Raw genomic sequence first — 27,076 nt, forward strand, 5'->3', positions numbered from 1 at the left:
CGCTTCATTTTTGGGGATGAATAATGCACTCTTATTTCCTTTTTTCCAGAGTGTCTGTATGACAGAGTGTCTCAAGAAACAGCAGACAGCGCAGAGATCACACAAAGATTGTCCAAAGTGAACAAATACATTTGTGAAAAAATTATGGATATCAACAAATCCATCAAGAACGAGGAGAGGCGGGAATCGAAGCTGCTCATTAGACAAACTCTCAAGAAGGAGAATTTTACCTATGATGGCATGTAGTGTCGTAAAGTTGTCGCCATACTGTAGCTCTCATTTTCTGGTGGGTAGGATCATGTGTGCCAGCACTAAAGGTTTTCAGTGAGGGCCCAAGGCCCTAAACAATCCATCAGCTGTAAGACAGCTTTACCTGCCAGTCAATGCCACGAGTGGTTGAGCGCTTTGGTATGAGTCATATGAACTGGTGTGAGTATTTTTTACAAGCTTTAAGTAGGACTTTCTTGAACTGCACTGTTGGTTAAGGGCTTGTAAGTAGGCATTTCACGGTAAGGTCTACATGTTGTATGTGGCGCATGTGACAGTTTGATTTGGCTGGGTGGACCTGGGTTTTAGAGATGTTTTTGTGTGGAGAGATTCTTATAGCAATCTGCTTGTTAGAGAATGCAGTCGCGCTCAAACCAAATGTTCTGTGTCAGAACATGACATTGAGTCCTAACATTCGCAGTGATATACCTTGAAAAATAAGTATTCTGTTTGTAAGAAGATATTTTGGAATAATCATGTTCGTGTGTGTGGTGGAAAGGTTAGCCATGATGAAGGCCTTAGTGTTGAGGTCTCTGTGTGTGCTATTGGTACTTAATGTGTTGTGGTAAGGATGTAAAGATGCACTTTTACAACAAGGTCTTAATTGATCGAGGCCACATTGCACAGATATTCTGTTGCCCTAGAGATTATTGCTGTGTATCTTCCATGGAAATATGGATTTCCATAGTATAGAGCACCAATGAACATTAAGAGTTTGGTTCAGAGGTTTATCATTGTTTCAGTGCGGTGCTTGTCCACATCAGACTGGCAACGGTCTTGAGAAGATACAGTATGTTATTTTCTGGATACTTGGTTTACAGTATTTATCTATCCTACTTGAGCGATCCAACTTAAGATTTGATTTTACATACAGTTGAAGTCGGACGTTTACATACACCTTAGCCAAATACATTTAAACTCAGATTTTCACAATTCCTGACATTTAATCCCAGTAAAAATTCCCTGTCTTAGGTCAGTTAGGATCACCACTTTATTTTAAGAATGTGATATGTCAGAATAATAGTAGAGAATTATTTATTTCAGCTTTTATTTCTTTCATCACATTCCAAGTGGGTCAGAAGTTTACATATACTCAATTATGTATTTGGTAGAATTGCCTTTAAATTGTTTAACTTGCGTCAAACGTTTCGGGTAGCCTTCCACAAGCTTCTCACAATAAGTTGGGGGAAGTTTGGCCCGTTCCTCCTGACAGAGCTGGTGTAACTGAGTCAGGTTTGTAGGCCTCCTTGCTCGCCCACGCTTTTTCAGTTCTGCCCACAAATTTTCTATGGGATTGGGGTCAGGGCTTGTGATGGCCACTCCAATACCTTGACTTTGTTGTTCTTAAGCCGTTTTGCCACAACTGGGGTGGCAGGTAGCCTAGTGGTTAGAGCGTTGGACTAGTAACCGAAAGGTTGCAAGATCGAATCCCCGAGCTGACAAGGTTCTGCCCCTGAACAAGGCAGTTAACCCACTGTTCCTAGGCTGTCATTTGAAAATAAGAAATTGTTCTTCACCTCTCTGGTACCAGTGGGACGCCTCGACAACAGCCAGTGAAATTGCAGGGTGCCAAATTCAAAACAACAGAAATCCCATAATTAAAATTCCTCAAATATACAAGTATTATACACCATTTTAAAGATACACTTCTTGTAAATCCCCCCACAGTGTCTGATTTCAAAAAGGCTTTACTGCTGAAGCACAGCATGTGATTATGTTAGGTCAGCACCTAGTCACAGAAAACCATACAGCAATTTTTCCAGCCAAAGAGGGGAGTCACAAGAAATAGAGATAAAATTAATCACTAACCTTTGATGGCACTCATAGGACTTCATGTTACACAATACATGTATGTTTTGTTCGATAAAGTTCATATTTATATCCAAAAATCTCAGTTTACATTGGCGCGTTATGGTCAGAAATGCATTGTCTCAAACAAACATCCGGTGAAAGTGCAGAGAGCCACATCAAATTACAGAAATACTCATCATAAACATTGATAAACGATACAAGTGTTAAACATACGAATAAAGGTAAACTTGTCCTTAATGCAACCGCTGTGTCAGATTTCAAAAAGGCTTTACGGAGAAAGCACACTTTGCCATTATGTTAGGTCAGCACCTAGCCACAGAAACCCATACAGCCATTTTCCAGCCAAGGAGAGTGTCACAAAAGTCAGAAATAACATTCAAATTAATCACTTACCTTTGATCTTAATCTTGTGGCACTCCCAGGTCTCCATGTTAGACAAATGTTTGATAATGTCCCTCTTTATGACCAAAAACCTCCTTTTTGTTCAGTAATCCGAATGCTTAACTTCTCTGGGATATGTGGGACGGTAGCATCCCACTTGGCCAAAAGCCAGAAAAAATGTAGTGCGCCAAATTCAAATAGATTGATTTTTATAGTAATATATCATGAAATCACACATGAAAGACACCAAATTAAAGCTACACATGTTGTGAATCCAGCCAACATGTCTGATTTCAAAAAGGATTTACGGCGAAAGCACACCAAACGATTGTTAGCTCAGTACATAGCCACAGAAAATCACAGCCATTTTCCCAGCAAAAGATAGTAGTCACAAAAAGCAGAAATAGAGAGAAAATGTATCACTAACCTTTGATCTTCATCAGATGACACTCATAGGACATCATGTTACACAATACATTTATGTTTTGTTCGATAATGTGCATATTTATATCCACATCTCGGTTTACATTGGCGCCATGTTCAGAAATGCCTCCAAAATATCCAGTGAAATTGCAGAGAGCCACATCAAATAACAGAAATACTCATCATAAACTTTGATCAAAGATACATGTTTTACATAGAATTAAAGATACACTTGTTCTTAATGCAACCGCTGTGTCAGATTTCAAAAAAACTTTACGGAAAAAGCACACCATGCAATAATCTGAGACGGTGCTCAGATATAACAACATTTCTCCGCCATGTTGGAGTCAACAGAAATACGAAATTACATCATAAATATTCCTTTTCCTTTGATCTTTATCAGAATGCACTCCCAGGAATCCTGGTTCCACAATAAATTGTTGTTTTGCTCGATAATGTCCATTACTTAAAGTAGCTACTTTTGCTAGCATGTTTAGTGCACATGTCCAAACGCTCGCGCAGATGCAGGCGAACTTGGACGAAAACGTCAAAAAGTTATTTAACAGGTCGAATAAACTGGTCAAACTAAGTAGAGAATCAATCTTAAGGATGTTGTTATCATAACTATCCAATAACGTTCCAATCGGAGAATTCCTTTGTGTCTCTAGAAGTTACGGAAAGCAAGACGACATCGTTTGGAACGCGTGTGACTAGGAACTGGCATTCTGCCAGACCAATGACTGAAACACCTCCCATCCGGCTCAACATCACAGTAGAGGCTTCATTCCACGTTCTACAGACTGTTGACATCTAGTGGAAGGCATAGGAAGTGCAAACAGATCCATATCTTACAGGGAATTGAATAGGCGATGATTTGAACATCGACTAGCCACAGAATTCTCACTTCCTGTTTGGATTTTTTCTCAGGTTTTTGCCTGCCATATGCGTTCTGTTATACTCACAGACATCATTCAAACAGTTTTAGAAACTTCAGAGTGTTTTATATCCAATAGTAATAATAATATGCATATATTAGCATCTGGGACAGAGTAGGAGGCAGTTCACTATGGGCACGCAATTAATCCAAAAGTGAAAATGCTGCGCCCTATCACAAAAGTTAATTCATTCGGTCCAGACAAAGTTTTTAAAAAGTACAACAAAAGTTAGTAGAAACATGCCTAACGATGTTTAAAATCAATCCTCCGGTTGTTTTTGTCATAAATAATCAATAATATTTCAACCGGACAAAAGCTTCGTCAATAGGAAAGGAGAAACAAGGAAGGCGCGTTCCCGATCAGGCGCATGGCTGATGAATGGAAATATCCACTGGCCACTGATTGAAAGTGCTGTATCTCCCTCATTTTTCAGAGTAAATATGTGAAACAATGCCTAAAGACTGGCCACACGTAGAGGAAGCCACAGAGCTCGTGAACTGGGTCCTAAGTCTTTGTATGGTGGATAGGCTTTCAATGGAAAAACAGCCTTTCAAATTATAGTACTTCCTGGTTGGACTTTACTCAGGTTTTTGCCTGCCATATCAGTTCTGTTATACTCAGACATCATTTTAACAGTTTTGAAAACTTTAGAGTGTTTTCTATCCAAATCATATGCATAGCCTATCTTCTGGGCCCGAGTAGCAGGCAGTTTAATTTGGGCACAGTTTTCATCCAAAATTCCGAATGCTGCCACCTACCCTAGTGAAGTTAACTGACTTGCCTAGTTAAACAAAGGTAACGTAAAAAAATAAAAACTTTGGAAGTATGCTTGGGTTCATTGTCCATTTGGAAGACCCATTTGCGACCAAGCTTTAACTTCTCTAGGGTATGTGGGAGGGTAGCGTCCCACCTCGTCAACAGCCAGTGAAACTGCAGGGCGCCAAATTCAAAACAACAGAAATCCCATAATTTAAATTCCTCAAACATACAAGTATTTTACACCATTTTAAAGATACACTGGTTGTGAATCCAGCCAACATGTCAGAATTCAAATAGGCTTTTCGGCAAAAGCAAACAATGCTATTATCTGATGATAGCACCATTGTAAACAAAAAGAGATAAGTATATTTCAACCCTGCAGGCGCGACACAAAACGCAGAAATAAAAATATAATTCTTGCCTTTGACGAGCTTCTGTTGTTGGCACTCCAATATGTCCCATAAACATCACAAATGGTCCTTTTGTTCGATTAATTCCGTTGAAATATACACAAAATGTACATTTATTTGGTGCGTTTGATCCAGAAAAACACCGGTTCCAACTTGCTCAAACATCACTACAAAATATCTCAAAGGTTACCTGTAAACTTTGCCCAAAAAATTCAAACTACTTTTGTAATACAACTTTAGGTATTTTTTTTACGTTAATAATCAATAAAATTGAAGACCGGATGATCTGTGTTCAATACAGGATTAAAACCAACTGTAGCATGCTTTCTGGTCTCGCGCCTCTAACAAACAGGACACGTCGAGTGACTCTCGTTCAAGATGGCCGTACTTCTTCATTACACAAAGGAATAACCTCAACCAATTTCTCAAGACTGTTGACATCCAGTGGAAGCGGTAGGAACTGCAAGCATGTCCCTTAGAAATCTGGTTTCCCAATGAAAACTCATTGAAAGAGAGTGACCTCAAAAGACAAATCTGAATGGTCTGTCTTTGGGGTTTCGCCTGCTAAATAAGTTATGTTATACTCACAGGCATGATTCAAACAGTTTTAGAAACTTGAGTGTTTTCTATCCAAATATACTAAAAATATGCATATCTTATCTTCTGGGGATGAGTAGCTGGCAGTTTAATTTGGGCATGCTTTTCATCCAAAATTCCGAATGCTGCCCCCTACCCTAGAGAAGTTAACTTCCTGACTAATGTTGCTCCAATATATCCAAATAATTTTCCTTCCTCATGATGCCATCTATTTTGTGAAGTGCACCAGTCCCCTCCTGCAACAAAGCACCCCCACAGCATGCTGCTGCCACCCCCGTGCTTCACGGTTGGGAGGGTGTTCTTCAGCTTGCAAGCCTCCCCCTTTTTCCTCCAAACATAACGATGGTCATTATGCCAAACAGTTCTATTTTTGTTTCATCAGACCAGAGGATATTTCTCCAAAATGTACGATCTTTGTCCCAATGTGCAGTTGCAAACCATAGTCTGGCTTTTTTATGGCGGTTTTGGAGCAGTGCCTTCTTCCTTGCTGAGCGGCCTTTCAGGTTATGTCGATATAGGACCTGTTTTACTGTGGATATAGATACTTTTGTACCCGTTTCAACCAGCATCTTCACAAGGTCCTTTGCTGTTGTTTTGGGATTGATTTGCACTTTTCGCACCAAAGTACGTTCATCTCTAGGAGACAGAGCGCGTCTCCTTCCTGAGCGGTATTACGGCTGCGTGGTCCCATGGTGTTTATACTTGCGTACTATTGTTTGTACAGATGAACGTGGTGACTTCAGGCGTTTGGAAATTGCTCCCAAGGATGAACCAGACTTGTGGAGGTCTGCAATTCTTTTTCTGAGGTCTTGGCTGATTTCTTTTGATTTTCCCATGATGTCAAGCAAAGAGGCACTGAGTTTGGAGGTAGGCCTTGAAATCCACCTCCAATCAACTCAAATGATGTCAGTTAGCCATCATGATGTCTCAAATGATGTCAGAAGCTTCTAAAGCCATGACATCATATTCTGGAACTTTCCAAGCTGTTTAAAGGCACAGTCAACTTAGTGTATGTAAACTTCTGGAATTGTGATACAAGGAATTATAAGTGAAATTATCTTGTCTGTAAACAATTGTTGGAAAAATCACTTGTGCCATGTGCAAAGTAGATAGTTTGTTAACAAGAAAATTGTGGAGTGGTTGAAAAATGAGTTTTAATGACTCCAACCTAAGTGTATGTAAACTTCAGACTTCAACTGTAAATGTCATTGTTGTAGATGTTATCTTTATTCAAACTGTTCTGCAGGTCATTAAACTGTTTTGAAGAAAGGCCTTAGGATATGGCAGTTATTGGGGACTGTGTCCTCAAGATTTCTAGTAAGCTGTGATTGTAAAATAAAGCTGATATAGCTTTAAACTGCACTTTGGTGTCTGAATGTGAAAAGTTGCCAGATACTGTGTGTGGCTGTAGGTAAAGCTGTCTGCAGCGGTCAGTGTTAGTCTTGATCCCTGTGGGCCTGGATAAAGCAGACTTCCTGCTCTCTCACAGCCCTCTTCTTTGAGGCACACCACTTGGAATGAAATAAGGTATAGTGACAACTTCCAATGACATGCCATCAGAACTTTTCAAATGTCTTCTTTGTTTTTCCCCAAACGGCTTGTCTGGCTGTCTGCGATCTGGAATTAAATGCTGCAGATTGAATTCTCAACTGTGACCATGTGGCTAACTGTGAATCACCTGCAGGTCTGCCTGTCAAGCCTTTTTGTCTCATCACTTTCTATTTTTGTTTGTGTGTCTGTCTATGGTGTTTCTTTTATAGTTCTTACCATTCGGTCAACCTTTTGTTAAGCTACCATATGTGGGGATATTTTAGTGTGTATATAACTAGTTTTTTTTTTTTTTTTTTTTTTTTTTTTTTTTACAAATCATGGATTTTCAGTTATTAGTCCGACTTACATGTTACCATGTTAAATACCTTTTGGGTCTTTTCTTTGTCTGGTTTGTTAATTGACATTGCAATTCTTTTGTTACTTGGTGATTTATTTTTGTGTGTGTTTATTTTTGTAATCATTGTTGGCTTTAAGCTTGATGTTGTCACCAAAATGTATATCAGGAGCATCTCATCTCAAAGAAATTAAGTGTCTCTCGTGTGACCTCAAGACAAACCACAACACTCTGACATATCTTAAGTTTCCCCTGTTTTAAGGATTGGTCAGACTAGCAAATCAATCATTGAATGCACTTTAAATCTCTTGTGACAGATTGTCTATTTCCAAAGAAATGGATTGTTTGCAAAATAGGAAAAAAGACAACTAACAATCAATGTATTATATATTTGAGTTCTGGTTTGTTATTTGTATGAACTGAATAAGTGTGAAGAGTGGTCCTTAGTAAGCAATGCCTCTGGCACTTACTCCTTTATATCCCCCAGGGTTAGCCTATTCCCTCCCACCTGCCACTCCACAGACATTGGAATACGCTTTAGACCTCAAACTAATGTGTAAAACAAAGATGTTTTGTGTTTTTAAAGCAACATCCTTTGAGCCAGACAATATAATTCTACAGAGGAACTGCATAATAGTTGTTCAAAATGTTAAGCTAATCTTGTCTGCTGCTCTCTTGTCCTGTTGTTTCTATTTTCCATGTTTGACAGTTATTTTTATGTGCTTTGAATTGACCCTATTATTTAAATGATGTGATTGTTTAAGACGTAGACTAGGGAGTGGGACGCTGGGAACACTGGAAGTTCTGCTGGAATGATATCCTGTTTGAATGATTGCCAAAAATAATCTACAGCCCTTTTCAGTCCACTTATTTTTTTCAAAGAAATGTTCAAATCTGAGAAATTGCGCATTCCCTGTATTTTGTGGTGTGGAGGAGTAGTTAAGAAAAAAGCCAAGTTTTATAACCGGCCCCTCCCTCTCTGTTTGAACAGCTAATGGTTAAGGTGGGCACGGCCATTTACTATTCAATACATGGCCTGGCGTCACTCAGCCCTCACAGCCATTGGTCCCTTTATGGCCCGCCATGTCATGTTGCAGCTTTGCTGTTGTTGACAGTAGAATCACGCTGAACCCCAGGCTGCACTAGATGCCAAGCTATCGCTAGTGGTTAAACATTGGATCCATCTGTGTTACCAGACAGGATAATGTGTTGGAATGGCTATAGAGCAGGGATGGCAGACTCCATCAGCTCGGTACAAACAGATAGCATGGGAACTGACTGGGGATGGGGAATTGGGTGGGTTGACATATCAAACAAACAAGGACTGTACTGTGCTATTTCATCTAATGTGATTCACAAATTCAAGGACCTTGGCAATGGAGATGTGCATTATGAATGGATTGTGTGCTCTTAACTGAATGTGTAACGGTGCTGGATATATTGAGAGTTGTTGTGGATGAGTGGTAATAATAAGCCAAAGTATTGAATGCTGACGATGTAGCGGGGAAAGCTGGTGAGGAAATAGGCTGGGTTTGAACTTGCTCAAAAACGGCCCTTGCCAAGATTTTAGTCCAGAGTTATCACAGAGACTGAATATATATATATATATTATTTTTTTATTCTCCCTAATGTAGATGTCATGCTATTATTTCTGTAGTAATCAACATGGTCCTGTCGGGTCCTTATGCACACTATGTATTACAATGCATACGTTTAAAGCTTTTAGGTTGTGTGTGAGAAACTGCTCTGCTGTGTGGACTGCGAGGAATTCCTGTGACATGTTATTGTTGTTTACTCATTTGTTTTCTGATGCCAAAACAGGGTGTGTGGTTAAACAGTGATGAATATTGGAATATATTGTCACCTGACCTGTTCATGAAAAGATGTTATGTCTCTGATGCTGAGGACCAGTCCAGGTTTAACCCTCCAAACTGCCCAGTGTTCCTACTACAGTACTATCACTGCCACTAGACGTAGTTACAACACTTCCTTTGGTATGCAGCGATATGAGGTTTTACAAAAAGAAGATTAATTTGTCATATCCTCACTATGGCAGTGAGTCATGGACTGGCAGCATGTCTTACTGCACTCTCGGTCTGGCTGTCTGATTCATGAGGCCCAATGTACTCACCTCAGATAAAATGTAAAGCTTACACTAAATTATATATATATTTTTTTGTGTCATTTAAAAAATGTATTCTTGCTCATCTTTACATGTAGCTTTCAGTTCTACAATCCATTAGCCAGGTATACTTCATCTAGCATCACCGCCCTACCTCATTGCTACTCTTGTGTCTGTGTGTGATTGTATATATTTCTAATACTATAGGAAAATACCTTACTGGTAACTCCTTTCCACATGTATATGTAAACTCGTAACCTCAATACTACACAGTTGATATCATTATTGGGAAATCTGTTTTATAACCTGCTTACTAAAGATGCTACTGTCAAGGGATGCCCAGTTGTCTCCAAATATATATTTCAAATCATTGCTATGCTGTGACTTTGATGGGTGTTTTATGTCACTTTCTGAGATTTTCACTGGTTGATGGTGCTACCAGCAAACAGATTAACTGATCTGTGTCTCTTACCTCAAATGGTGCTAATTTTTTCTCTGTTTTTATTCTCATTAAGCTGTTTATTCAGGTTGGTGATCCCAAAATCAACGACTGGTCAAATGTCTTGTTTAAATCATACATTTTGGTTGTAGCAAAATCAACTCTGGTGTTTTAAGTCAAGAACTTCATAATTCCTAGTGCATCTTAAAATATACTTTTAGCAGGTATCTGCATACTTAGGAATTGGACAATTTGGGCTTGCTTCAGATCACCATTTAACCAAATACTGCTATTAGCTTGTTACATATTGGCTTCATGGGCAGTTGTGCTAAAACCATTTTCTAACTGGACTGGGCAGTTCTATAAGAGAGAGATTGCATATTGGCTTCATGGGCAGTTGTGCTAAAACCATTTTCTAACTGGACTGGGCAGTTCTATAAGAGAGAGATTGCATATTGGCTTCATGGGCAGTTGTGCTAAAACCATTTTCTAACTGGACTGGGCAGTTCTATAAGAGAGAGATTTGGTCCTCAGTAAATGTTTTGTTATCCACGGGTCAATGCTGTGACAACACTTCTACAGACAGATTGCAATTACAGTACAAGGTTATTTCTAAGCCGTGTCTAATATTTAGCTGGAAATTCAATATTGGTTTGGATGGGATTGTGAATTTATCTCAGAGAATATTAAATGTACCCCTTATTTTTTTTAAATCTTGTAAAAATATTTTATAGATGGGTGTGAACTGTCCTGACAACCTCTTGTTGATATGTGACATAATTTGAAGAACGTCAAAAAATTCATCAATTTCACCTCTGAAAATTGGAATCGCAATCAATCCCAAGTTTTGTTTCACTTCTTGTTGATCTTCTTCATTCTTGCTACTCTTCCTGACCCCAGGAAGAGTAGCTTCTGCAAAAGCTAATGGGGAGCCAACAAACAAATTCATAAAAAATATATATACATATATAAATAACTGCGAACATGCTCAATTACTGTGAACCAGAACCATAGATCTATGAACAGTATATGTACTCTGTGTATATGTACTCAATCTGTGGCTCTGCTGTAGTCATGTGGTCTTTTTAAATCCCTCTTTTCTTGGAGCCAGAGATTCAGGTTTCAGGAACAGTCTAGTTTTTGAGATCGTACATAATCTTGTGTAAGGTGGTGAGCGGAGCCTAGATCTGTGAATTTATCCTTGGGAGGGGGGTGTGGCCTCAGTGTGTCCTAGGGAGGGAGTGAGACCCTCACACAGTCACTGTCCCCAAAAGGTGTCATACAGAAAGAAAATGTTATAAATATACATGTCCTTGCAAATCGGTCACACCTCTGCCATGCGACCGATTTTGACGCTTAGCATAATTTTTGGGTGTTTGATGCAGTCCAGGTACACCTGTTCAATGTACAGATCAACAAAATAAATCCTGACTTTTATTCTACCAGAACATTTGACTCATGGCTCTTTTTCCATTGCACAGCTTTGCCCTCAGGCAACAGGAAAACGTTTTTGCTCCTCACAACACCCCCCCCCACCCCCCACCCCCCATATGATTGTTGTTAAAGGTCCAATGCAGCTGTTTTTATCCAAAGATCAAATAATTTCTGGGTAACAATTAAGTACCTTACTGTGATTGTTTTCAAATAAAATGGTCAAAAAGAAACAAATTGCTTCTTTCTTAAGCAAGATTTTTGCTAGGACTGTTTGGGAATGGTTTGAGGGGGAAACTGAAAACTAGCTGTTATTGGAAGAGAGTTCTGTAACTCTATTGGTCTATTAACTAATTTGTCACCTGGTGATTACACCAGGCAAGCCAAAACTTAATCTTACCAAAACAAGAGAAATTTCAGGCAGTCTTTTCAAACAGCTCCTGAGTGGCGCAGCTGTGTAAGGCACTGCACCTCAGTGCTAGAAGCGTCACTACAGACACCATGGTTCAAATCCAGGCTGTATCACAACCAGCCATGATTGGGAGCCCGATGCAGCGGACAATTGGCCAAGAATATGTTCTTAACTGACTTGCTGGTTAAATAAAACATTAAATACCCCATTCAAAGCAGTGGAGGCTGCTGAGTGGAGGACGGCTCATGTCTGAAATGGATCCATTCCACTCCAGCCATTACCATGAGTTAATCCTTCCCAATTAAGGTGCCACCAACCTCCTGTGGTTCAAAGGCACTTAAATCTTTTGTCTTGCCCATACACCCCCTGAATGGTACACATCAATGTCTCAATTGTCTTATTTAACCTGTCTCCTCCCCTTCATCTACATTGATTTGAAATAGATTTAACAAGTGACCAATAAGTGATCATAGCTGTTGGATTCACCTGGTCAGTCTGTCATGGAAAGAGCAGGTGTTCTTAATGTTTGTATACCTTCTTTCAGGAGGCAGAGCAACCTGAGCGCATGGTGCGAGAGATTATTTAAATAAACATAATTTCACAATAAAAAGGTACTTGTGGAGGAGGAATCTCTAAAGCAGCATATTTGATGGTTTTTGAACATACTTTTTATATATATATATAAAAAAAAGTATCAAATCAAATGTATTTATAAAGCCCTTCTTACATCAGCTGATATCTCAAAGTGCTGTACAGAAACCCAGACTAAAACCCCAAACAGCAAGCAATGCAGATGTACAAGCACGGTGGCTAGGAATAACTCCCTAGAAAGGCCAAAACCTAGGAAGAAACCTAGAGAGGAACCAGGCTATGAGGGGTGGCCAGTCCTTTTCTGGTTGTGCCGTGTGGAGATGGGGACAGCAAGGAGTCATCAGGCCAGGTAGTCCTGAGGCATGGTCCTAGGGCTCAGGTCCTCCTAGAGAAAGAAAGAGAGAATTAGAGAGAGCATACTTAAATTCACACAGGACACTGGATAAGACAGGAGAAATACTCCAGATATAACAAACTGACCCTAGCCCCCTGACACATAAACTACTGCAGCATAAATACTGGAGGCTGAGACAGGAGAGGTCAGGAGACACTGTGGCACCATCCGATGACACCCCCGGACAGGGCCAAACAGGCAGGATATAACCCCACCCACTTTGCCAAAGCACAGCCCCCACAACACTAGAGGGATATCTTCAACCACCAACTTACCATCCTGAGACAAGGCCGAGTATAGCCCACAAAGATCTCCGCCACGGCACAACCCAAGGGGGGGCACCAACCCAGACAGGAAGACCACGTCAGTGACTCAACCGACTCAAGTGACGCAACCCTCCTAGGGACGGCATGGAAGAGCACCAGTAAGCCAGTGACTCAGCCCCTGTAATAGGGTTAGAGGCAGAGAATCCCAGTAGAGTGAGGGGAACCGGCCAGGCAGAGACAGCAAGGGCGGTTCGTTGCTCCAGTGCCTTTCCGTTCACCTTCACACTCCTGGGCCAGACTACACTCAATCATAGGACCTACTGAGGAGATGAGTCTTCAATAAAGACTAAAAGGTTTAGATCGAGTCTGCGTCTCTCACATGAGTAAGCAGACCATTCCATAAAAATTGAGTTCTATAGGAGAAGGTCCTGCCTCCAGCTGTTTGCTTAGAAATTCTAGGGACAATTAGGAGGCCTGCGTCTTGTGACCGTAGCGTACGTGTAGGTATGTACGGCAGGACCAAATCGGAAAGATGGGTAGGAGCAAGCCCATGTAATGCTTTGTAGGTTAGCAGTAAAACCTTGAAATCAGCCCTTGCCTTAACAGGAAGCCAGTGGAGGGAGGCTAGCACTGGAGTAATATGATCACATTTTTGGGTTCTAGTCAGGATTCTAGCAGCCGTATTTAGCACTAACGGAAGTTTATTTAGTGCTTTATCCGGGTAGCCGGAAAGTAGAGCATTGCAGTAGTCTAACATAGAAGTGACAAAAGCATGGATACATTTTTCTGCATCATTTTTGGACAGAAAATGTCTGATTTTTGCAATGTTAAGTAGATGGAAAAAAGCTGTCCTTGAAAAAAGCTGTCTTGATATGTTTGTCAAAAGAGAGATCAGGGTCCAGAGTAACGCCGAGGTCCTTCACAGTTTTATTTGAGACGACTGTACAACCATCAAGATTACTTGTCAGATTCAGCAGAAGATCTCTTTGTTTCTTGGGACCTAGAACAAGCATCTCTGTTTTCTCCGAGGTTAAAAGTAGAAAGTTTGCAGCCATCCACTTCCTTATGTCGAAACATAGGCTTCCAGCGAGGGCAATTTTGGGGCTTCACCATGTTTCATTGAAATGTACAGCTGTGTGTCATCCGCATAGTAGTGAAAGTTAACAATGTTTTCGAATGACATCCCCAAGAGGTAAAATATATAGTGAAAACAATAGTGGTCCTACAACGGAACCTTGAGGAACACCGAAAGTATTATTGCGTCAGGTCAAGTGCGGTTAGGTTACTTTTTTGTTGTTACTTCAGGACAAAGTTGTGCAGTTAGCCTACTTTTCAGGACAATATCATGTCAAATTTGATGTAAAATGATGGCCTTGATCAATGTTTATTCCAACATATCCACTGACATTCACAGGCAATGGACACAGGGTCATAAATTCTATGGGCCAAAGGAGCCTAATTGAGCAGTTAGGATCATACCCTCTGATAGTGAGGACAGTGACAGTGAGGAAGAATGGGCCCCAAGAATCAGGTTTGAGAGGCAGTGAAATACTAGTTTATGCCCAACTTGTATTATCTTATGAAATGAGTGCTTGTTTCTACTATGTTTCACTTAATAAATGTTCTGAAAATATCAGATTTTCCTTGGTGTTTTAGTATCCTCATGGTACAGCATTATCAGAATGCCTATATCTTGGAAAAACCTAAATGTGTGCAGTAGAGAGTTAAAGATTTCATTTTATTTAGCATTCTGTCTCTAACTTGTTGGCCTGGTTAAATAAAGGTTAAATAAATGTAGGCCTACTGTATGTTTATGAAAAAAAACAAAAATCTGTTAATCGCTTAAAAACAAACCTACCCGAGTCTCAAGCTCAGAAAATAGTCTAACATTGTCAGTCTTTTGTTGTTGACAGCAACTTTGACTGGAGTTGTGAAACCACGCAGGCAGACAAATAGAGATGAGCCCAGTGATACATCACAGCTCTGCTGAGCGTAGCATACGCAAATTAGACACCTTGTTTGGTATTTAGATTAGCATTATGGCATTTTACAGTAGATCACACATAAGCTCTGTATGCACTCTGAATTCTTTTCCTATCATCGCTGAGATCAATCCTCGCTCCCCATCTCTTCCTGGAGCTTTGACTTTGGATTTGGGACACAGGCTGGCGGGCTGTGTCTGATGTGCTGGTTTCACACGAGGCGGAGTGGGCTGGGGATTAAAAGGCAGATTGATCTGGGTGTCAGCCAGAGATAAGCGGACAGGGGCTCTCTGATTTATTGGGGAGACGGGGAGTTAATATCAGCCCACATGCTGCAGTGGCACACAAAAACAAGGAAATCTGGCAATACTAGGGGTTTAGAATGTATGACAATGTCAAAGCTCCAGTGTAATATTAAACGAGCAATTATTACAGCGATTGAGAATCTTAATCTTTTACAATGTTGTGGGTGGTGGTGGGAGGACAGATTTTTGGCTATTTTGCATTGAATTAGTCTTTTGTATATTGTTAAATATGGTGGTGAAATGGCACTCCTTGTGAGCAAGCCCTTTCTGTTTGCCTCATAATGCATTCCATGTATTATTGCCTTACTAAGCAATGTGTTGTGCAGCTATGCTTTTTCTCTGCCCAAGGGGACTGCTCAATGTCATTAACGCTAACAGTTGCCACATGCCTGTAATGTATTGCTGCATCCGTTATTGACAATGAGATGATTCAGTGTAGTAATGATGGATTGGCCTAGGAGGAACAGCCAGGGCTGGGCTCTGCCTCCTGCAACCAAGTGTCAGTATACTGTGTCCTTTTAGTCACCGCTGCAGTACTGGAGACACATTCATCTTAAACACTGTTTACATTACACATTGAAGGGTATTCATTTAAATCCCTTTATATTGCTGTTGGTTTTAAAAACCTGTGTTTAAGACAACAGTGACAATAGGTCTACATACTATACCTTGCATTTGAACAAATATGACCACATACTCCATTGCCACAGTCTTGACCAATACATCACATGATATCTGCAGTATAATCAACAGGATCTGAAAACAATTTGTGCTAGGCCTTTGTTCCCTCTCAGAAACCGTTGCCTATTTTGATATCTAAATTAACATTCCCAATAGTAGGAAGAGGCTGATGTGACATTTGCTCTGAAAGCCTGAGTCTCATTCTACCATCAGCAGTTCTCAAGATAATGAGAGTATGAATAGAAACCTGGCAGCGGTGATCAGCTCCACTGTTCTATTTAGACCAGGCCTCATAGAGGGAAGTTCAGTTATATGGTTTAATTCTGTTTGGCCAGTTTGGTGTGACCTGTCTGCTGCCTTTCAGTTAGACCACCCAGTTGAAGGATCCCTTATTCATTATTAGTGAAAATAGTGACAGAAGGAGTCAACTATTATTTCTAAGCACACTGTGTGCGACCACTGGAATCCTTAGCTTTGGCGGTTAAATCATGCTATTTTGAGACAATTGGAGAAGGAGAGAGGTGGTGTTATAGAACAGAGGGGTGAGTGGCACCTCAAAATGTATGCCTGCTTTCACATCATTAAAAACCTTGGTGACCCTGAACACTATTTCACTCTCAGCGCTTGAGCTGCCAATGGTGACGGGTGGGAGTCTGGAGAGGTGTCAGCTCCGACACGGACTGGTTTAATCAGCGCTGCTGCTCCCAGGCTAACGTCCATCAGACTCCCTTTGATGTGCTGTCAGATAGCTAGGCCCCGGCCGCCTACTTCAGTCAGCACCTACCGACGCTTCACATTTCATCCCTTACCTGGGAGTGGGCTTAATTGGGCCGATTCTGGGACAAATGCTCTAGCCGGAGGGGGACACGAGTTATGGAGACACGAGTTATGGAGACAGAAGGTAATGGAGAGTGTGTAGAGATAAATAGTCCTGCAGGCATCTATTTAGAATTCCTCATGTGAAGAACCCACTCCATAATAAACTGGTGGTCTTTTGACAGTCTTGAAGCACAGCAGTGTCTCTGCGTGTGGAGTCAGTAGAGCGGTTAATACTATGTATCATATGGGAGACTATTACTGGCTACATAGACGTAAGTAGTCATGCATCTGCCATACTGTTGAAAAAGCCTCTAGGAGAGGAATCTGTTTTTGTCCAATTTGCAGCCCTGGTGAGGTACATACCCCATGTGTCCATATTGTTACTGAACCTACAGACAGCTGCCGCCTTCTCCTATGGTTCTGATCTCAACTATCCAGTTGTTTCAAACTCAATGCTCAAGATTCCATGTGAAATACTTCCCCATATGTTGCCTTTGTTACGTTCTTTCCCCAATATAATAAAAATCCCTCAAAATCATCTGTATGAGTGCACAGTAGAGGAGTTTTAGCTCTAAGTACTATTGTGCATGATTGGTATTCACTTATAGTATTTACTGACAGGTATACATTACCTTTCCAGATCACAGTAACTAATCATTGAGTGAAATCTTGCAACAGTAAATGTTATTTTATGGTTATGGTATATTGATGCGTGCACATTGATTTGGTCCAGGTAATGTTGTCGAAGGGCTTGCTTTTTGTTCTTAGTCATTTCTTTTTGTGCTGCTCTATTTTTCAACTCCAGGGTTAACAGACAATGAGATTATTATAAGGAATTCTGCCATTGGTCTTCAAAGTCATCAAATAATTTGCATCAACGCTCTCTCACCCTCCATCAGTCTCTCTCTCTCACCCACCCTATTTCTCACTCTCTCATGCCAATCAAGCAATCAGGTTAAAATCTCTCTCTCTCCCCCCAATCCATCCATGGTGGTCCTGATGTCCATGGAAGAGGTGTCTGGAGACGCTCTGCTTTGGGGGGCAGTGTGACTGAGATGCCCTCTAGTCAGCCTCTCCTCCCCGGAGGGTAACAGAGAGGACGTCAGTCTTAACACTATGACCTCCCACAGCGCCATGGACACAGTCTCTGGTGTCTCATGTAATATTGAATACAGAGAATGATGTAAAAATGAGATGTTCTAAAAAGATGAGTCTCTTATGCTTCTCTCTCTCTCCCATGCACGCGCGCACACACACACACACACACACACACACACACTAGAATGAAATGTTGAGGAGGTTTGGCGTCTGTGTGTGACCATATGTCCATGGAGTCTCACATTCTCACAAATTGGCCTTATTTAAAAGGAAATGAGTTAGGTGGCTGAGACACCTTTGGATTACTCTCTTTTTTTCTTGAGCAGAAGGCTTCAAAATGGCTTCGATTAATGCATAATGCTCCCTCAATTAAAAAATCCAAAGTGATCATGAATTTTTCATTCTTGGAGCGTTTAAGCTAATTATGGGACAAATTAAGAACATTGTGGTGAAACTCCACAAAAGGGTCTGACATTGACGGCCAATGTCACTGTCACGGGGCCACTCTGCCGCGATGCTAATCACCACAGCTGTTTAATATTCCTGCCTGTGTATTCTCCTCTCTACTGTCCTCTATCAACGCTCTCTCACCCTCCATCAGTCTCTCTCTCTCACCCACCCTATTTCTCACACTCTCTCTCTCTCTCTCTCTCTCTCTCTCTCTCTCTCTCTCTCTCTCTCTCTCTCTCTCTCTCTCTCTCTCTCTCTCTCTCTCTCTCTCTCTCTCTCTCTCTCTCTCTCTCTCTCCTCTCTCTCTCTCTCTCTCTCTCTCTCTCTCTCTCTCTCTCTCTCTCTCTCTCTCTCTCTCTCTCTCTCTCTCTCTCTCTCTCTCTCTCTCTCTCTCTCTCTCTCTCTCTCTCTCTCTCCGTGGATGGTGTTGATAATGAAAATTAACTAATTGTTGTAATATAATTTGAATGATTATATTATATAATGCAGTAAATATAGCTTGTTACTTGCTAAGCAATTTTGTCACATTTCAAGGGCAATCAATTTGTATAAGATAAAATCTGCCCGCCTCTGTCATGAGAGACAAAGGGAATATTAGGCTGCTCCCCCGACTAGATATTCATGACAACCCACTGACAGCCTCAACAATGACTCTAATGATAGACAATGTGTCAGCCATATGGAGGTCACTTACTGCCTGCCTGAATATCTGCTGAATTGATAATACATTGATGGGAAGTTGATATACACTACCGTTCAAAAGTTTGGGGTCACTTAAAATGTCCTTGTTTGAAAGAAAATCTGATTTTTTGTCCTTTAAAATAACATCAAATGGATCAGATATACAGTGTAGACATTGTTAATGTTATAAATGACTATTGTAGCTGGAAATGGCAGATTTCTAATGGAATATCTACATAGACGTACAGAGGCCCATTATCAGTAACCATCACTCCTGTGTTCCAATGGCACGTTGTGTTAGCTAATCCAAGTTTATCATTTTAAAAGGCTAATTGATCATTAGAAAACCCTTTTTCAATTATGTTAGCACAGCTGAAAACTGCTGTGCTGATTAAGAAGCAATACAACTGGCCTTCTTTAGACTAGTTGAGTATCTGGAGCATCAGCATTTGTGGTTTCGGTTACAGGCTCAAAATGGCCAGAAACAAAGAACTTCTGAAACTCGTCAGTCTATTCTTGTTCTGCGAAATGAAGGCTATTCTATGGGGTTGAGGTCAGGTGATTGTGGAGGCCAGATCATCTGATGCAACACTCCATCACTCTCCTTCTTGGTCAAATAGCCCTTATACAGCCTGGAGGTGTGTTGGGTCATTGTCCTGTTGAAAAACAAATGATAGTCCCACTGAGCGCAAACCAGATCGGATGGAGTATTGCTGCAGAATGCTGTGGAAGCCATGCTGGTTAAGTGCGCCTTGAACTCTAAATAAATCACAGACAGTGTCACCTTCAATGCACCATCACACCTCCTCCATACTTCAGGGTGGGAATCACACATGCGGAGATCATCCGTTCACCTACTCTGCGTCTCACAAAGACATGGCGGTTGGAACCAAAAATCTCAAATTTGGACTCATCAGACCAAAAGGACAGCTACTACTGCATCAATATGTTTTGACCATGACAGTTTACAATCTGGGGTTACTCCAAGCAGTTTAGTCATCTCAACTTGCTCAATTTCCACATTATTTATTACAAGATTTAGTTGAGGTTTAGGGTTTAGTGAGTGTTTTGTCCCAAATACAATGCTTTAAGTTTTAGAAATATTTAGGGCTAACTTATTCCTTGCCACCCACTCTGAAACGAACTGCAGCTCTTTGTTGAGAGTTGCAGTCATTTCAGTCGCTGTATTAGCTGATGTGTATAGTGTTGAGTCATCCACATACATAGACACTCTGGCTTTACTCAAAGTTAGTGGCATGTCGTTGGGTAAAATTGAAGAATGCAAGGGGCCTAAACAGCTACCCTGGGGAATTCCTGATTCTAACTGGATTATATTTGAGAGGCTTCCATTAAAGAACACCCTCTGTGTTCTGTTAGACAAGTAACTCTTTATCCACACTATAGCAGGGGGTGTAAAGCCATAACACATATGTTTTTCCGGCAGCAAACTATGTCAATGTCAAAAACTGCACTGAAGTCTAACAAGACAGCCCCCACAATTATTTTATCATCAATTTCTCTCAGCCAATCATCGGTCATTTGTGTAAGTGCAGTGCTTGTTGAGTGTCCTTCCCTATAAGTATGCTGAAATTCTGAGATGTAGTGCCTTATACCAATGTGCCACTCGGGAGCCCGACAGCAACTTTGACTGGAGTTGTAAAACCAGGCAGGCAGACTAATAGAGATGAGCCCAGTGATAAACTCAGCAAAAAAGAAACGTACTCTCACTGTCAACTGCATTTATTTTCAGCAAACTTAACATGTGTAAACAAGTGTAACCTTTCAGGTTATGTCGATATAGGACTCGTTTCACTGTGGATATGGATACTTTTGTACCTGTTTCCTCCAGCGTCTTCACAGGGTCCTTTGCTGTTGTTCTGGGATTGATTTGCACTTTTCGCACCAAAGTACGTTCTTCTCTAGGAGACAGAACGCGTATCCTTCCTGAGTGGTATGACGCCTGGTGTCCCATGGTATTTACAGTGGGGCAAAAAAGTATTTAGTCAGCCACCAATTGTGCAAGTTCTCCCACTTAAAAAGATGAGAGAGGCCTGTAATTTTCATCATAGGTACACTTCAACTATGACAGACAAAATGAGAAAAAAAATCCAGAAAATCACATTGTAGGATGTTTTATGAATTTATTTGCAAATTATGGTGGAAAATAAGTATTTGGTCAATAACAAAAGTTTTTTAAGTGGGAGAACTTGCACAATTGGTGGCTGACTAAATACTTTTTTGCCTCACTGTATACTTTCGTACTATTGTTTGTACAGACGAACGTGGTACCTTCAGGTGTTTGGAAATTGCTCCCAAGGATGAACCAGACTTGTGGAGTTCTACAAAAAAAAATCTGAGGTCTTAGCTGATTTCTTTTGATTTTCCCATGATGTCAAGCAAAGATGCACTGAGTTTGAAGGTAGGCCTTGAAATACATCCACAGGTACACCTCCAATCTACTCAAATGATGTCAATTAGCCTATCAGAAGCTTCTAAAGCCCTAACATAATTTTCTGGAATTTTCCAAGCTGTTTAAAGGTTCAGTCAACTTAGTGTATGTAAATTTCTGACCCACTGGAATTGTGATACAGTGAATCATAAGTGAAATAATCTGTCTGTAAACAATTGTTGGAAGAATTACTTGTGTCATGCACAAAGTAGGCACAAAGTAGATGTCCTAACCAACTTGCAAAACTATAGTTTGTTAACAAGAAATTTGTGGAGTGGTTGAAAAACGAGTTTTAATGACGCCAACCTAAGTGTATGTAAACTTCCGACTTCAACTGTAACAAGATTCAACAACTGAGACATAAACTGAACAAGTTCCACAGACATGTGACTGTCAGAAATTGAATAATGTGTCCCTGAACAAAGGGGGCGTCAAAATCAAAAGTGACAGTCAGTATCTGGTGTGGCCACCAGCTGCATTAAGTACTGCAGTGCATCTCCTCCTCATGGATTGCACCAGATTTGCCAGTTCTTGCTGTGAGATGTTACCCCACTCTTCCACCAAGGCACCTGCAAGTTCCCGGACATGGGGGGAATGGCCCTAGCCTTCACCCTCTGATCCAACAGGTCCCAGACGTGCTCAATGGGATTGAGATCCAGGCTCTTCGCTGGCTATGGCAGAACACTGACATTCCTGTCTTGCAGGAAATCACCCTCAGAACAAACAGTATGGCTGGTGGCATTGTCATACTGGAGGGTCATGTCAGGATGAGCCTGCAGGAAGGGTACCACATGGAGGAGGAGGATGTCTTCGCTGTAACGCACAGCGTTGAGATTGCCTGCAATGAAAACAAGCTCAGTCCGATGATGCTGTGACACACCGCCCCAGACCATGACGGACCCTCCATCTCCAAATCGATCCCGCTCCAGAGTACAGGCTTCGGTGTAACGCTCATTCATTCGACGATAAACACGAATCTGACCATCACCCCTGGTGAGACAAAACTGTGACTCGTCAGTGAAGAGCACTTTCTCCCAGTCCTGTCTGGTCCAGCGACGGTGGATTTGTGCCCATGGGCGATGTTGTTGCCGGTGATGTCTGGTGAGGACCTGCCTTACAACAGGCCTGCAAGCCCTCAGTCCAGCCTCTCTCAACCTATTGCGGACAGTCTGAGCACTGATGGAGGTGCATTGGTGGTGTAACCCGGGCAATTGTTGTTGCCATCCTGTACCTGTCCCGCAGGTGTGATGTTCGGATGTACCGATCCTGTGCAGGTGTTGTTACACGTGGTCTGCCACTGCAAGGACGATCAGCTGTCTTTGCAGCGCTCCCTGTAGCGCTGTGTTAGGCGTCTCACTGGACGGACATTGCAATTTATTGCCCTGGCCACATCTGCAGTCCTCATGCTTCCTTGCAGCATGCCTAAGGCACGTTCACGCAAATGAGTAGGGACCCTGGGAATCTTTCTTTTGGTGTTTTTCAGAGTCAGTAGAAAGGCCTTTTTAGTGTCCTAAGTTTTCATAACTGTGACCTTAATTGCCTACCGTCTGTAAGCGGTTTGTGTCTTAACGATCGTTCCACCGGTGCATGTTCATTAATCGTTTATGGTTCATTGAACAAGCATGGGAAACAGTGTTTAAACCCTTTACAATGAAGATCTGTGAAGTTATTTGGATTTGTATGAATTATCTTTGAAAGACAGGGTCCTGAAAAAGGAACTTTTCTTTTACATCACACATTTCTGGGATCTTTTATTTCAGCTCATGAAACATGGCACCAACACTTTACATGTTGCGTTTATATTTTTGTTCAGTGCAATAACTAAGGGGCTATAACATTGACACAAGACACTGATAGGAGGACTTATGATACAAGAACAACATCTAACTTGAATTGAGTAAGGAAGTAATCTGTAAAGAAATCAAAGCAATCAACCAAGAGAAACTCCATAGCCCTAGTAGGCCTACAGATCATCAGTACTGTCTGCATGTGTACATCAGAAGCCTATACACGAACAGAATCCCTGTGTCCTTTGAAAAGGTCTGTAGTGAGCTGTGATGCTTTATATTAATAGCATTACCAGGTTTCTGGGAGCAATGCTGATTAAATATTCATTGACTTTGATTACAGTGAAATTAAGACTGAAGCCTCGTCTCAAATCCAGAGGAATAATGGCACTGTAAATAATGCATTGTTCCTAAATCGAGAACAGCAGATTTGACGCCCCTACCCTGATTGTTTAGCCATTTGTCTGAGGCAGTCATTCTCTGTGTACATATTTAGAAATCACTGCAGTGGCACTCTGACAGCAAGATGGCTCTCACAGGCTGTCTTGACTTTGGAAAACCTAGTGGAGAGGTATGAGCACACTGGGCGAGGTTAGGCTGACTGATATTGTAATTGTACTGTAGTTTGGTTGTATAACCATGTCATCAAGAATCAAGGGTCTTGCTGTCCATTTTGTGTCATTTTTGCAATTAAAAAAAATATTATTTGGTTCTTTCAATGCACTTTGGTTACTGTATCAAATCAAAGTTTTGTTGGTGTCTGTGTGTGTGTGTGGGTGTGGGTGGGTGGGTGGGTGGAATTCTCATCAGAACAGCCCGTTTAATGTCTACTTAACTTTCTGAGTCATATACATTGTCATCAGTTAGTGATTAGATGTATACCTTTTAAGTAAAGATTGGAAATGCATTCATATTTATATTCCTTGGCACATCAACTGTTTTCTCAGCTAAACAAAAACTCATATGATGAGGAAGGGGTAGAGTAGAAAGGGAGAGTGAGGAAAAAACTATGTATTTCCTCTTTTTAAGTTTCAGCAGCGGTCATTTAGCTGGCTTGTTTATTTAAATGTTAATGTGCCGCAAGTGAAACATGCATTGCAAATCGAGTTGAGTAGAAAGTGGACTTCAAATAAGAAGTGGCAAGCGCTTGCTTTTGAAAGAGCCTGCGTGAGTTTATCTTTGTCCTTTTCTCGGTTTTAAGAGGGCTACAAAGTTGGGAGTTTTGTGTGAAGATGACATCTCCCCTGTGACTGTGAATAATTAATGATAAATTATTCCATTCTCGACCAACACTACCGCCACCATCACCATCCACACCAATCCCTTTGTGCCAGATAAGTATTACAATTTCAGTCTTATCAGTCTTCTAAGACTTGGGATGTAGAAGTTCCTGTCAGTCGGCGAAAGCTGTGAAGTGTCAGCCTTGTGACATTATGTTAAAATAAACCATAAACCTTGATTAACTGTGACCTGACACGCCACCACTCTCAAATAAAGAAGCTGCTATTTTTTGGGAGGGGTGGGCAGACACAAGAAGAAAGTTACAGAAAGGGTTTTAAACATTCAAGTTTTATTAGCCTCTTGTATGGGATACGCATGGTATACATTGTCCAAAGAAATGCTTACTTGCAGCTTCCTTCTCGGCAATGCAACAACAATAAGAAATAATACAAGATAAGGATACGAACATAAAATAAATGTCTCAGTAGAATATAATATATTTTTTAGCATACGTATAATACAGGAAGGAACAATTTATAGTCCAATATTTATACATTAATTGGGGAGGGGTGATTGGGTGGCAGAGTCTGGGAGCAGCAGTTGTGTTGTGTGTGTAGCATGAATGTACAGTTGGAGTCATTAAAACTCGTTTTTCAACCACTCCACAAATTTCTTGTTAACAAACTATAGGTTTGGCAAGTCGGTTAGGACATCTACTTTGTGCATGACACAAGTAATTTTTCCAACAATTGTTTACAGGCAGATTATTTCACTTATAATTCCCTGTATAACAATTCCAGTGGGTCAGAAGTTTACATACACTAAGTTGACTGAACCTTTAAACAGCTTGGAAAATTCCAGAAAATTATGTTAGGGCTTTAGAAGCTTCTGATAGGCTAATTGACATCATTTGAGTAGATTGGAGGTGTACCTGTGGATGTATTTCAAGGCCTACCTTCAAACTCAGTGCATTTTTGCTTGACATCATGGGAAAATCAAAAGAAATCAGCCAAGACCTCAGAAAAAAATTGTAGACCTCCACAAGTCTGGTTCATCCTTGGGAGCATTTTCCAAACGCCTGAAGGTACCACGTTCATCTGTACAAACAATAGTACGCAAGTATAAACACCATGGGACCACGCAACCGTCATACCGCTCAGGAAGGAGACGCGTTCTGTCTCCTAGAGATTAACATACTTTGGTGCGAAAAGTGCAAATCAATCCCAGAACAACAGCAAAGGACCTTGTGAAGATGCTGGAGGAAACAGGTACAAAAGTATCTATATCTACAGTAAAACGAGTCCTATATCGACATAACCTGAAAGGCAGCTCAGCAAGGAAGAAGCCACTCGGATGAAGATCGTACTTTTTGGAGGAATGTCCTCTGGTCTGATGAAACAAAAATAGAACTGTTTGGCCATAATGACCATCATTATGTTTGGAGGAAAAAGGGGGAGGCTTGCAAGCCGAAGATGTAAACTTCTGACTTCAACTGTATATGTGTGTGTGCGTGAGGTGTGGTGTGGTGAGGTGTGGTGAATCAGAGCAGGTGGTCAGTCCAGTTCATGTGTTCAGCAGTCTGATGGCTTGTACATAGAAACTGTCTTTGAGCCTGTTGGTATTCAGTTTTGAAATGGCCTAATGTGCCAGTACTATATGAGTTATGATCCAAACGATTGGTCCAAATGTGTATAAAGTAGTGGTTGGACCCCCCAGGTAGAGAGTAATAGGCTCAGGGGCCTCCCAGTGAGTGTGGCCTGCAGCACAGCTCCCAACCCAGCCTGCAGTGGGGGAACGCCCTTCTGCCTGCTGGCTGCTCAGGACCTGACTGAGGCTGATGGATTGCTGCACACCTTGCGGCATCTCAGCACTTTCCCCCAGCTCAAGCACTGCTCACAAATTACCTTAACATAATGTTATTTGTCGCAGAGTGAAAAGTTTGAAGGAGGATGAGGGTGTTTAAAAGGAAAGGTAGACTGGCCACTTGCCTCCTCACTGATAAATATTCCTCCGGGGAAGGAGAGGAGAGAGGGAGGGAGAGGGCGTTGTGCAGCGGCTGAAGGAGTGGGTGCTAAAGGCCACAGGAGGGGAGGGTTATCAATCAGCTGCTGTGGCAGCTGAGATGAGGGGTGAGGACGAAGGGAGGCCCTGTGGGGGTCTTAAAATCTGAGGAGACTGAGGCGGTTCTGTCCTGTTCGGCTCCTGTCTGACTGTGTGAACCTGAACAGGATGCTGAGGGCCCTCTTCACTCAGGTCTCACACCGCACTGCAGCAGAACATGTTATCACTGCTCAGCACCTGGCTGGGCCCAGTATCATTCTTCTGTCTCTCACTCTCATTTTCGTCAAAGTCTTTTTCAACTGAATCTGCTGTGGAACTCTCTATGACTATGAGAAGTCTTCACTCAGTGAGCACCAGCAGCATACCACCCTGCATCCCACTGCTGGCTTGCTTCTGAAGCAAAGCAAGCTTTGCCCTG

General features: G+C 41.4%; 2 protein-coding genes across 3 annotated transcripts in view; both read left to right on the forward strand.

Annotated features, from left to right (window-relative positions):
* The window catches only part of LOC129810578 (BEN domain-containing protein 5-like), a 42,820-nt gene extending 31,342 nt beyond the window's left edge, over positions 1-11,478 (forward strand). For both annotated transcript variants that reach the window (XM_055861240.1, XM_055861241.1), the window contains exon 6: positions 50-11,478. In XM_055861240.1, coding sequence (XP_055717215.1) covers positions 50-246 — 197 coding nt within the window. In that variant the 3' untranslated portion in view covers positions 247-11,478. The remainder of the gene's footprint in view (positions 1-49) is intronic.
* LOC129810577 (cytosolic carboxypeptidase 6-like) overlaps positions 1-27,076 on the forward strand; it is a 434,529-nt gene that overhangs the window by 314,518 nt on the left and 92,935 nt on the right. The gene's annotated exons all lie outside the window — the stretch shown is intronic.

The sequence above is a fragment of the Salvelinus fontinalis genome, chromosome 14, assembly GCF_029448725.1.
Source record: "Salvelinus fontinalis isolate EN_2023a chromosome 14, ASM2944872v1, whole genome shotgun sequence".
Classification (NCBI taxonomy): Eukaryota; Metazoa; Chordata; class Actinopteri; order Salmoniformes; family Salmonidae; genus Salvelinus; species Salvelinus fontinalis.